The sequence below is a fragment of the Emydura macquarii genome, unplaced genomic scaffold, assembly GCF_026122565.2.
Source record: "Emydura macquarii macquarii isolate MOO-44397 ecotype Brisbane River unplaced genomic scaffold, CSIRO-AGI_Emac_v2 contig_1253, whole genome shotgun sequence".
NCBI classification, from domain to species: Eukaryota; Metazoa; Chordata; order Testudines; family Chelidae; genus Emydura; species Emydura macquarii.
Window position 1 is genome coordinate 25,160,190 of NW_027131390.1, and position 12,956 is coordinate 25,173,145.

The 12,956-nt window shown below is 35.1% G+C and overlaps 1 protein-coding gene across 4 annotated transcripts in view; it reads right to left on the minus strand.

Moving 5' to 3' along the window:
- RPS6KA6 (ribosomal protein S6 kinase A6) overlaps positions 1–12,956 on the minus strand; it is a 74,472-nt gene that overhangs the window by 12,829 nt on the left and 48,687 nt on the right. For 3 of the 4 annotated variants that reach the window (XM_067548365.1, XM_067548367.1, XM_067548366.1), the window contains 6 exons: positions 12,657–12,782; positions 11,799–11,888; positions 7,092–7,250; positions 3,971–4,132; positions 2,905–2,981; positions 858–975 (listed from right to left, as the gene is read on the minus strand). In XM_067548365.1, the coding sequence (XP_067404466.1) occupies positions 858–975; positions 2,905–2,981; positions 3,971–4,132; positions 7,092–7,250; positions 11,799–11,888; positions 12,657–12,782 (732 nt within the window). Of the gene's footprint in view, positions 1–857; positions 976–2,904; positions 2,982–3,970; positions 4,133–6,734; positions 6,864–7,091; positions 7,251–11,798; positions 11,889–12,656; positions 12,783–12,956 lie in introns of those variants that run through there. The other variant, XM_067548368.1, reaches the window with a different exon arrangement.

A 12,956-nucleotide genomic window follows, 5' to 3' on the forward strand; every position in this document is an offset into this window, starting at 1 on the left:
TATAACTAACCTTTTAAAACATTTTTTCTTTTAAACTTCTCTTGGCTTCTAATTTATTGGTTGTATCCCAGAATGCATCACCCTGTGAAATCACAAATATCATGGATTGCAACTTCTAGTTAGTATCTGTGTTGATACATTCGGGAATACCTTCAGTAAACCAGAAGGTGACATTATTTTATAGGTATGGGTTGAATTTTAGAAGTTAGTAATAAACATATTTGTCTGCTGAAATCAGCCTTCATCAATCCAGTCAGAAAGAGCATTCAGTGCAGCAATCTTAGCTTAACATTTCTCAGTTTGGTTTTGTAGTTCACTTCAATACAAAAAAAAACATTTAAATTTTCATCCTTCTGACTTTGTCCATTTGGAGTTCATAATAATTAATGCCAAGCAAGGAGGAGCTAGTCAAAACTCAACAAGAACCAGATTTAAAGTAGTGTCAGACAATATCCATCCCACTTCAGCTGGGGTCTGTGGGAAATACAACTCAGGTTTTAGCCCTGAAATATGTCATTACCATGCTTGTCCTACAAAGACTGCCAAAAGTCTTCCAGCAAGAGAAGTTGTACAGATCCCAAATCCTTAAATTTACTCTTGTACTCAGCACTTGAAATGTTAAATGTGGGCTTTGTGAGGCACTATAAAACATTCTGCCCGTGTTAAAAATGTAGTTCTTGATATAGCAGCCTTAACATTAGAAACAATTAAAAAAATATACCACAGATTGCATACTCAGACAAAAATATACCAAGATATAATGATTAAAAGTTAAGTTACACTAGTCAGATATGATAAAATTAAACATGTTTGCCTGTATCCTAGCTGGTATTATAGAAGATAAAATATATTTACACCTTTGCTGCATCTGAAACAGTGTCCCAGTTGCCTCCACTTAAAGAGAATTTTCCGCTGCCTATTCGTAACAGGATTTCCTCAGGAGTATCATTGGGACCATTGGCAAAAGGAGTATAGCTATTTAAAAGAAAACAATTACAAACAAAGAAAGGATTATAAGCATTAAGAATGTATAAAAAAACATAACATAAGCAAATCTTCAGAAAGCAGTGTCATTCTGTTTAGCTATTTACAACACACAGCAGTGGTATTATGTTCTTTCAGATATTTACTAAAAATAAATTAAAGTGTAATCTTTAAAAACTTATTTTCTTTTTACTCACTGCAGTGGCTTAACAAGTGGAAAAAACTAAGTTCAGACCAAAGACACATAGTAGGTAAAGGTTAACAACTTGCAGCTATACGTTCTTACCATTCCAGAGCTCATCAATTAAATCAAAATGCTTCACAAATAGAGGGAAAAAAACACTAGATGATCAAAAATATCCTCATGTAAGGTCATCACACTTTTCAAACTGAACAGCAATGAAGTGACCAATAGTTCTGATTGAAGTAATTTAATGGTGTCCATAAATAGGTCTACACCTTTCATCACGGGCAGAAAATATAAACACTCAATGTCACATTTTTTTGTAAGACTCTCTAGAAAATTCTTAATTTATTTTTTCTGTAACAAGTTTGGGAGGTTCTCATTACTCAAGTTATAGAAAAGCTGTTTTCAGAACTTTTTGGAAAGTTTAAAAAAATAGGCTCTGCCTGTAAAGTAAGGTCTCTTGGTAACCATGAATCCAACTGTGCAGAGCTCAGAAGAGTTAAAATTAATAAATATAAACCACATCCAAGTGATCTGTATAGTTCCTTTAGTAGCCCTGAGACTGTTATGTTATCTTGGCCTTTCCATGTCTAGAAGCAAGTGCTGAGTAAAACTTGGACAAGATCAGGTCTATTCAGATTAGTAAATGACACTTTGCAAACATTTGCTACTAACCTTCAATTGTAATTTACTGTGACATCAATAATTTTTTTATCCCAGGATGTATGACTGTTGCTACCCAGAAAGGACTGCATTTTTTGAGAATTTAATGGTTGAAATCTCTTGCCTTTCCCAAGCTATAAGCATTAGGATATGTAACATGAACACTAACATTTTAAGATACACACAGTGACAGTCAAGTACCTGGTGCGTAGTGAATATTAACAACATTAAAAAGTTAATGATTTAATAAATTTTGTTTAAAGTTTAAGAATTAACCTAACAAATCTGTTGTGTAACTGTTGTAATGGAGGATGAAGTCCACAATGTTTACACTTCTGAAATAATCCTCTTTCAACACCTGGCCTAATGTAATGTTCCATACCCATGTAATGTATGATTTGTGTCAATATGGAAATTTTTAAGGGACACGGGCCATTTGAAATCTGATCACAAACAGTTGTATATGTGATCCTAAATCTACCTGCCAAATTTGGTAGTTTTGAACTCATTTTTTATTTTTAAGAACTGTTCTTTCCCTGGTTCCTATATAAAAGATACAGGCCAAGATAACAAGCTAGACAGAGGAAACAGTGAAAATGATTACATATGTAGGACTGTCTAACACATAAAGCAAAAATGAAATAGAGAAAAAATGTTTCTAATCTTTTAGTTATCTTAGATATTAGTTATAACAAAAACAAGTACAATTTTTCAGAAAGGAGCACAATTACATTGACAGCAACTAACTGATTCTAGATTTTGAATACTTCCATAAGTTTGTTAAATGTTAACACATGAAGAACACTGCTGAATTATGGGAAGCATTCCATTAAAATATACTTTATATTGCAATCCATATATCTTAATTCAGCATGCCACAATGCCTGATACTTTGCAAACCTTACTGCAAGTAGGATTTTCCTTCAAATAGTAAAATCCAGAACTTTTACTTTCATTATTATGTCTAATCGATCTCAGGGCTGCTGTCAGATAAGAATGTCTGTGTGTATACGTCATACTAATAATTCCAAGAAGCTAAGATGACAACTGAAAACTGAGAAAAATCTTACCCTGCCAGCATTGTGTAAAGGAGGACACCCAGGCTCCAAATATCACAAGCAGCATCGTATCCCTGTCTCATGAGAACCTATAAAACAAAGAACTGTTAAAGTTTTATTTCCTGCATGTAAAAAACTACAGTAAGGGTAAGCCAATTCCAACATTATTTCTTAAGACCAAATAAAACAGAAATACGGCAAATACACTTACATATAGTTAGCCAGTATAAATATTTTGAAAACATTCTTATGTCTTCCTATTGAGGGTCATTACCACCATTTTATATGGTTTGAACCACTCCTTGAGAAATCAGCACAAATACACTGACAGTAATATCGTGCTGGAAACCCAAGAACCTTTTCTTACTGACCTTAATCATGGAAAAATCCCATAGAAACCATTTCATGATTAAGGTCTACAATATTGTATCCCAGTGTTTTAGGAACAGATATACAAGGATAATACGTTTAGTGTCTTTTATTGTGACATTTTTCTCTCTCTAAAGGAACGTGTTCTCTTTAAAGATCTCATTGTTGTACTAGATGCACATGGCACAGTGATGCAATCTAAAGATGTAGAATACAAGTAACATTGTCTCTAAAGAGAGAAGCTTGGAAAAAAAGACATGACTATTTTAAATGCATTCCTGGATAAATATTTAAAGGGAAGATAAAAACGTTGAAGCTGTAATAATTAGAAAGATACCTAGCCTAAAGCTGAGTTTCTGGAATTTATCTGGAACTAATCCTTTTGAGACACAGGATGGCGATGGCGATGCTCAAGGTCACCACTCGAAACATAACCAGAACACTGTCATGACAGGATGTTTTTCCTTTTTAAGTGTAACAGCTATTTTAGTATAACAATGACTTCTAACTGTTTTGGTAAATTGCTAATAATACTAAGAGCAAAAGCAAGGAAGGAGTCTACAAACTAGCCTACAGTGTAGACAATATCAAACCAGTATCTTAGAGGACAAAAAGAGATCTAAATGTGGGTAACAGCATGAAGGAAAATGGTTTCTTCATGAGTCAGAATGGTACATATAAAGTCAATATATTAAACTGCTGAAAATACCTCTGGTGCTACAAAGTTGGCAGTGTAGCAAGGAGTTAAAAGAAGTCCATTCTCTCCTCTAAGTTGTTTTGCAAATCCAAAATCACAAATCCTGATAGAATCGGCATTGTTTGAGTCATCCATATATAAAATATTACTTGGCTTAAGGTCTCGATGTACTACCTTTAAATAAATAAAGACTTCAAAGTACAATACATAGAAACTATTTGTAATATGTAAAGACAACAAATGTTATAATGCCCTAGACTGATGAAATCTGCAAAAATATGTAACTTCTTTACCTGTAACAGTTCTATGAAGGTAGCACAATGTGGCTCCACACAATTACAAAAAGGAAGCATATGATATAACTCCAGAAATTCAATTTTTTTTAAGTAACATTACATAGGAGCTCCTGAATCATGGTGCAGATGCAATTACCCTTTATTGACCCCCAACTGAGAAATAAAACCTACTCCATATCATAAGCTACAAAGGTTAATCAACTCATCAGAACAGAATTGTTACTACAATGCTAAATGATCATAAAGTATATAATTTTTCTGTTTGAAATACTGTTTACATTTTAAACCACGAAAGGTCATTAGCACTGATGTGGTGGCAGATAAGTTTAATGTAAATGTAGTTATTTAAAGTCTTACTCTAAAATATATGAAAGACCACTGAAAAAGCAACTTTAGAGAAAAGTTCTCTTTCCTGACCTTATTAACAAGGCTAAATCTGGGAAATAACTAACTAACTGAATCAAACAGTGTATAACCACAGGCATAAAATTATTATTGTTTTAATTGATCCAAGAGATGCATCTCCTATACTGGATAATAACATATATTCTCTGGCTGATGATGCTAGGAAGATTTGCAATAAAGTAACAACCCCTCTTACAAGAAGAGAAAGAACCTAGGATAGAAACTGATTTTAAAAAAGTTAACAGTACTTTCCAACAACATAAAAATATCCTCCTCTTGTTTCTTTCATTGCCCCACACATATGATTTTGTACTAGATACAGCATTGGTATGTAACAACAATTTAGTAATTATTTGTTTGCATATAATCTGACCCTTTAAGATTTGGAAAAATATAATTACTACCAAAAAACCAGAACCCCTAAATGGGCTTTCATTTTCTCAAAACTGCAGCCTGTAACAAAAGCTACTCTAAGTAGCAGGATGCCTGTGTTAATTGCTGAATCTAGGTTTGTACCTACGGAATCAAACTCTCTTGCCATCATCTTATGATGAAGGTTGTGTTCAATTCAGGAAAATGTGAGGGTTTGTACCTTTATTAATGATTCTACTACTTGACAGGAGAATATTAGTGTTCATTTTAATTTTACTATCTGGGTGTTGGGTATTTTCAGTTATAGCACCTCACACATATATTCGGGGCCCAATCTTGCAACAATTTCTGATGCAAATAGTCTTTACTCATGTGAGTAGATACTTTATAGCCAATAAGCCTATTCATGTGAGAGAGAGAGAGAGAAATATGCTATGACAGTATCCTCACACAATTCTGGTAATATACCTCAATCATTATCTGTAATAAATGAAGCCTTCTGATAAAAGGTATTTTTAACAAGCTTCCATAGTTAATGTGGACAAATGTTCATTTCAGATTAGACTAAGACTCTGTCTACACTTACCACCTAGATTTGGCGGCAGTCGACAGGAGTTACGCAAGCTACGCAAAAAACTTGCATAACTCCCATCAACTTCTCTGCTCCTCTTCTGCACGCTGTTGTGAACCGCGTTCCTGCCGACGCAGCACTACGCCACTTGTGAAGGTGGTCTTAGTAAGTCGATTTCTGGATCGACTGAGCGGGTCTTCACTGACAAATGAGTTTGGTTATCTTAGGCTACAGCTACACGGCAGCAACTTTGCTGCCGTCAGTGTAGCTGTAGCCTAAGATAAACAAACATTTGTGATCTAGACATCTCCAAAAAGTGAAAAGCTAGTGCACTCATATTAACTAGATTTTGGAGCCTTAAAAGTCACTTTACAATATGACTTTTATAAGATATACATATATTTTTAGGATATATATTTATAAAATATACTAAATATTCCTGCTAATAAATGTGTAATTTTAAAAAACCACAAAACTCTGGCATAAACACATTTCTAATACTAAACATGTGCTTAAAAAAATTAAAAAGCTATTACAATCGGAATATATTATTAAAAATGTATATAAAGATAAAGATGCTACCAATTTTACAGATTTAAGAGAGAAGATAAATTAAGGAAGCTCGGGGCCTTGGAGGTGAATAAATATAATAAGTGTAGTTAAAATCTGGCTGCATTTTATTCTGAGTTAATAGTGGCTTTGTAGTAACAGCAATGTGTATTAATTAAAACATACAGACTGTATAGATGTGTGTATAGTGAAAGCAGAAATTCAGAACAAAATGAAATTAGACTTCCACAAGATGCCCACTTCCTGCTGTGTGATGCACAAGCCTCATCAGTATATATATAGGTATCTGTCTCGTTCATCTTTTCAGGGGATTAAGCATTACCTGATCATTATAAATAAAAATCAGATTATGGCTGTGATATAATCCAATTGGTATTTTCAGCTGGATAGTTCTAATAATTCAGATCAATTTTAAAACAGAGTAACTGAGTAAGTTGTTTGTATACTTGAAGTTTTCACATATACAATCAGATCTCTGGATGGCACATTTATATAGAATACTTTGTTTCCGGTTGTTTAAACACAGATTTATTGTACATAATTATTCTACACAAATTAAATGCTTCATATTAGAGTAACTTTGTATTCTAGTTTTCCATCAGAGCAGCAAAAAGATTTCTCTTTGTCTAATTGCATGAGTCAAAATTGAAATCTTGATATGACATACAGAAAAGTACTCCTCTTCCTGACCCTGCATGGAGATGTAGGATAATTAAAGATCTATGTAATCTAATAGATTTTCTAGTGAGACTTTTTATAAATTATGTATAAAATTTAAATTATGTTGTGCTTAAGTCTCAACTCTCTTCATAACATGTTCATGCACTAACAAGTCAACAAAAATTTGTAAGAAAAAGAAAATGTGATTATTAATTACCCAAAGTATAAATAAAATCATGACATAATATGTATCACTTACTCCTTGACAATGAAGGTAGTCAACTGTTTTAGTTATAGTATACAACACAGCACTAGCCTCCCGTTCTGAGAAATACTTTTGTCTGAGAATCCGATCAAGCAGCTCTCCTCCCTTCATCAATTCAGTGACCAGGTAAATATATCTGCCATCATCATATACCTGCAGAAGTTTAAAAATATACACACATTCATCTGAATAATTCACAATATACAGTCTAAGATTTTTGAGGACTACAGAAAAAAGTCCTGTATCATCTAAGTGTATATGAATAAAAATAGGTATTGCAAAATTTAATTCTGCAACTGAAAATTCATGCCTCATGGCATATGGATTAAAGAAACCTTACATCTCACTGCAATGTGGAGGTAGTGGTTTATTAAATGATGATTCTGAGATACAGTCTATGAACCTGTGCTGCCCTGAGAAAAAGGATTTTGCTTTTCCTGATGCAATTTTGAGTGATGGCCCTTTCATATGGTCACCTAAGTAGTTTATTTCTACATTAGATCGTCAACATGTTAGATGTTCACTTGAAATAAAGATGGCAAAGACAAGCTTTCAGTAACAGACTCCACTAGTTGCATATACTAAAACTGTTCAAGATCTTTACATTTATTTATATAATGCAGGGTTCTTTGTTATTATTTTATAAACTAAAGGATGATCTGGCGAAACACATGGAATAATTACAGCTGCAGTCTCCAGCTGCATACAGGCTAAACAAGAATGACGAAAAATAGTGCTAGCTAACTGTATTCTTATCAGGGAATTGAGGGCAGCGTAGGGAACAGGCTGCCCCTGGCTGAAGATAGTTCACAGGAGCTGGCTTTGCATTGACCAGTGGACTTTTGCTCACATACAGTCAGCAAGAAGTCTTACTTACTATAATTGAATAAACTAGAGGATATGGTGGCTGAGAAGCTAACCTCCCTTAAGGTATTATTAAACTACAGTCTTTGAGCAGTCACAAAGTCCATCATGAAGCAGTTCCAAATATCCCCTGGGTCTTTAAAGTACAATTTTACATAGGAAGGATAATTTTGTGGTTAAGGCACTGGATTGAGACTCAAATGACTGTTCCATTCCCAACTCTGCCACAGACATCCTGTGTGAAATTGGACAAATAATTTAATGTGTCTCAGTTTCTCCCGGTTTACAATAAAAATAACATTTTTCTCATGTTCTTTGTTATACTTGTCTACTAGACTGAGCACAATGAAACTTGACCTCGTTTGGGGCTTCTATGAACACCTATAAAACAAATCTGAAAAATGATTTTATAGATTGTGTTGGGTTTCATACTGGTGATTGCTCAATGACTTCTGGATCATATCTGCTCAGTTCATAAGCAAAAAGATTCTGCACGTCAAATGTCAGCTGTCAACAAAAAGAATTCATGCTGCAATCAGAATACCAAGTTGGGCTCTTTCTGGCACATCACTACCAACAATAAAAATGATGTAATCAAAATTTAGTTAATTCTGCTGATGCTGGCACCAGACTGTAATTATGCTCACGTTCAGCTGTGTTGGCTCTACATGGCCAGTGAATAGTAAACTGTAAAATTTATATTAGCCAGTGAAATCAACAGATATGAATTTGAATATATCCAGGGACAGATTAAGGTAGTGCCATTTTTACCTGTCACTTTACAGAGTAGAACTGTACTTTAATGCAGTTTCTGTGCGCTTCATGGTCTCAACTTCCTGATGTCAATCTTCATACCTCAGCATTCTAGAACCACCCCCACCCTCAGACACAGCATTATCCTTCAAGTCCACAAATGATTAGCCAATAGGTGTCATGGATGCCTGCTTGTTTATAGACTTTGTGATTCTTACAGCACCAGTTCATGCCCCTCAGACAGTGGTCTCTAAAAGAGTCAGTTTTTGCAAGCTCATTAGTTTTCTCTATGTGCAGGATTGGAAATAACGATGGTAGTTGTTGGCAAAACTTAACATTTTAAATGGTGACTAGTATACATCACCAAAGACTCCATGGTAGCCCAAAGGCCATTACCAGTGACTTGGTTTCTTTATCTAGTGTTGGACTATAAAAATACTTTAAAAAACCAAAACATGAACAACAAATTCTTTCCAGCAAACTATGGAGGGAAGTTCTCCTGTGGCACATTTGAATGGTCATCAATAGACAGGCTGAAGTTGATGTGCACTACATATACATCCGAGCCCGTAGGCCTGAGGGTTTATCACATACTGTCCCAATCTGTTCTGCCTCGATGGATTTACCTCTCAGACATCAGTGCTAGCATCTTAAATCTGTACATCTTGTTCTGGTTACAGAAGCGATTAGCAGGCTCAGTGCTGAGAGATGCAAGTCTAGGGATAGCAGCATTTGTGGCTGACTTACTACAAGCCAGGTTCAAACAGCCATCACTGATGATGATCAGGGATGTGGAACAGATCTAATTCATGCAATCAGAGAATCTGTGGACCACCTTGCCCCACAATATTCGAGTGAGAATGAAGAGGCTTTAACAGTTCTGGTAACTAGCATAGGTATGGCAGGCCTTGGTTCAGACATGTGCACGCATGCCTTCAACCATACTGGAAGATCCAGTTTCAGTAAAAGAAAGGCTAATGTCCAGTAATCCAAGTGTCCCTTTTTACAAGGTTTTCCAAGCCTTTTTCTTAAAGAAAAAATTTATCAGGGTTATTTCCTGATAATTAAGGCCTTAATGAAAATTTTGCAAGTGTCAGAATTCAACGAAGTTGGTGTTTGAACAAGTTCTGAGTAAGTTTTTCAAGTGGGCCCACTTGAAAATGTGGTATAATGGAACTGGTCTTAAAGATTGCATGAAACGCTGTTTGGTTGTACTTCCTGTTTGATTTCAGTGACCGCAGAGAACAAAGAGCCAGGAATTGACATATCTGAGAATCATTCCACACAATTTCTAACATTTTGTTTGAAATATGTTTGTAATTCTTAAGACTACATACACTCTGCCTTGTCAGTTCTCAAATTCAATCACTGCTATTCAAGTAACAAAGATCTAGATATCTAAACAGATTTAGATGCTTTTTGAAGGAGTAGGAACACCAAAGTAGCACAGAACAATAGTCAGAAGGGTTAAAACTCAAGATACCCTGCAACAGGAACACACACTGGGACGGATTTTCAGTGACAGGTCACAACTTTATTATATTTAATACAGGGGAGGGGTGCTACCCACTTGGTCACCCATACTCGCATATACAGGACATTTTAAATTGTTCCAGTGCAGGGGTTACAGGGCTCCTACCATATAACCCATAACTCAGAATAAACTCTCCTCAGCCTATCCCAAAGTCTCACTTCATTCTTGAATCCTACCACCACCCCACTACCCACGTAAGGGGGATAAAGTACTAAAAGGGGGGCAACCTCAGACTTCAGAGGCCACAAGGTCTCCCCCTATCCCATAAGCACAAGGCCCATCAGTAAAATCCCAGGTCTTTTACTTCTGGAAACTGTTCCTTTAAACTGCACTAGAAACCAGTCGCAAGTTGTGTTGAGCAAACATCCCTACCAAGTACTATCACTAATTACAAAATCCTATTCCTATTTAACATAACTGCACCTTGAGGATGCTATGAGGAAGGAGAAAATGCCCCAACTTCAGCCAATTTGGTCCCTATGGCCTAACCCCAAAACAGATCCTCAGTCAGACCCACAGAAAACACAAAACACAGCTTTGAAGCCACCAGTACATAGTGAGAAGAGCGGAGTTGTTGGAATGGAGCAAAAAGATGCTGCACATGACCCAGGCTAAAGTTTAAGTTAATGAAAGAAGGGCAAGGGATCAATCAGCTCCCTCCCTCCCATGGCTAGAGATTCTGAAGGGGAAGAATCACCCTGCATCCCTCTACTATGTGTTTTCCTCCCTTGTTCAACTGTGGCTGTCCCAACCTCAGCCGGCCCCATCAACTTCCCACCCATTAAGATGGGTGGGTAGCATTTTGGTTCTTTATAGCAAATGATGAAAGCCCAAATGAACTTGGTTTCTGCTTGTTTTTGTTTTTTAAACCTGAAATAGCAGAAGGTTTTTTTTTTTAATCCTTTTTTAAATTGCTGCTAGATAATTCCTTGGGATACCTGAGAGCTACAGTAGGGGCTTAGTGATCCCTCAATTTAAATGGTATCTTTCACAAGTAAATCTTTTAGCAGTTTATTAGGCATTCTGAATTAAGTAGACATTAAACAAAAGCCAAAAAATGTATGGTATCTAAAAACCCCATCCCCTCTCACATGCACAAGTTCAATTAATTATTTATGGTATCATAATTCTAGTAAGTCTCCAGCTGTCTACATAATCGTCCAGTAGAAACATGATAAACAAGAACTGAATTTCAAATGGGAGGGAGAGTGGAGATAAAAAAACCCTAAAAGCAAATAACTGCAGAATTTTCTTTTCTTTGCAGGTTATCTTTAATGTCTGTAATCATTTAGGAATTTAAACAGGAAGTTCATTAACAAAGGCCAAAGAACATTTTGAGTCTCCCAAAACCTGGTAGCTTTACAAAAAAAAAAAGATATAATTTATAAGAAACAGTATGCACCATATTTAAAATATTTTACTTTTTTTAAAAAACTAAGTATTGTTTCCATTATATTTTACTGGAAATGGGAGATAGCTAAGCAACCATTATTTTATTCACTTTTTGATTGCTCTGTGACAAGAACTATAAATTTTAAAAGGGTACGTACATCTTTTAAAGTAATAATATTAGGGTGTTGTCCATAGCGCATCAAAATCTCAATTTCTTCTGAGGGATCTCTCTTACTTTTGTCAATTATCTGTGAAATAAAATGGTGGAAAAGGTCTCAAAGTTAATGGAAGTATTTCCCAATAAAGGCAAAATGGATGAAAAACCTGGATTTTGGATAAGAGACCACAAAAAACTACAAGTGACAAGAATTTTCCAACTGAGCAGGACAGCTGTTTTTACTATAAAAGTAACACATTATTGCCCTCTGTACTTTCATGCTTCATCCTTAGTAGTCATGAGTGACACATTATCCAGCCAACTCACTTAATTTACAAAACAAGTTGTCGTGTATACTGAAAATTGCTCTACTATGAAGATTTTAGTGAATTTATCAGACTATCCTAAACATTTCTACATCCTTCTTGCCCACCTTCCCAACTACAGAGCTCACTGATCTCACCTCCATTGTACACTTATTGTATGGGCAATAAAAAAGGAAAAGAGAACATTTAAATGTATGCTTATTCAGACTAACTAAACGTGATAATTGAAGTAATTTCAAAGCCAAAAGAATAGTTTCAAATAATTGATATATTTCTCCATAAGTCTTTTTCCAGTAAAATGTGATGACAACCTTCCATCTAAAAGGAAATAATGATAAAAGCCAATACAAAACTTAGCTGAAAGGGAAAAAATTTACTTTTTCACCTCTCGAAGTACGTACAACATTATGCTGACTGAAAAATTAGGGTGTGTTTTTTAAATAAAGATCTCTATTTACTAGTACATTAAAAAGATACATGACTTGACTGTAGAGAAACTATACAAATATCAAAAGAGAATTTACACCAAGTACCTTCACGGCAAACTCCATATTGGTAGCTATATGCACACATCGCTTGCAAACAGAGTAGGAGCCAACACCAATATCCTCCTTTAGCTCATACACATCAGTGAACTGTGCACTGTTTCCATGAAGTTGCTTTAAACAAATATAAAGTGCATTTTAAAATGAAAAACTGTACTTTAACAAAACATGATTTTTACTTTAAGCAGAACATTTTTCTTTATTTATAAGCAGTTTTTTCCTTTTGAAACATGCATTTAAAGAGACATTCAACATGATTTTTGACACTGGATTAGTTTAAATTGCTGC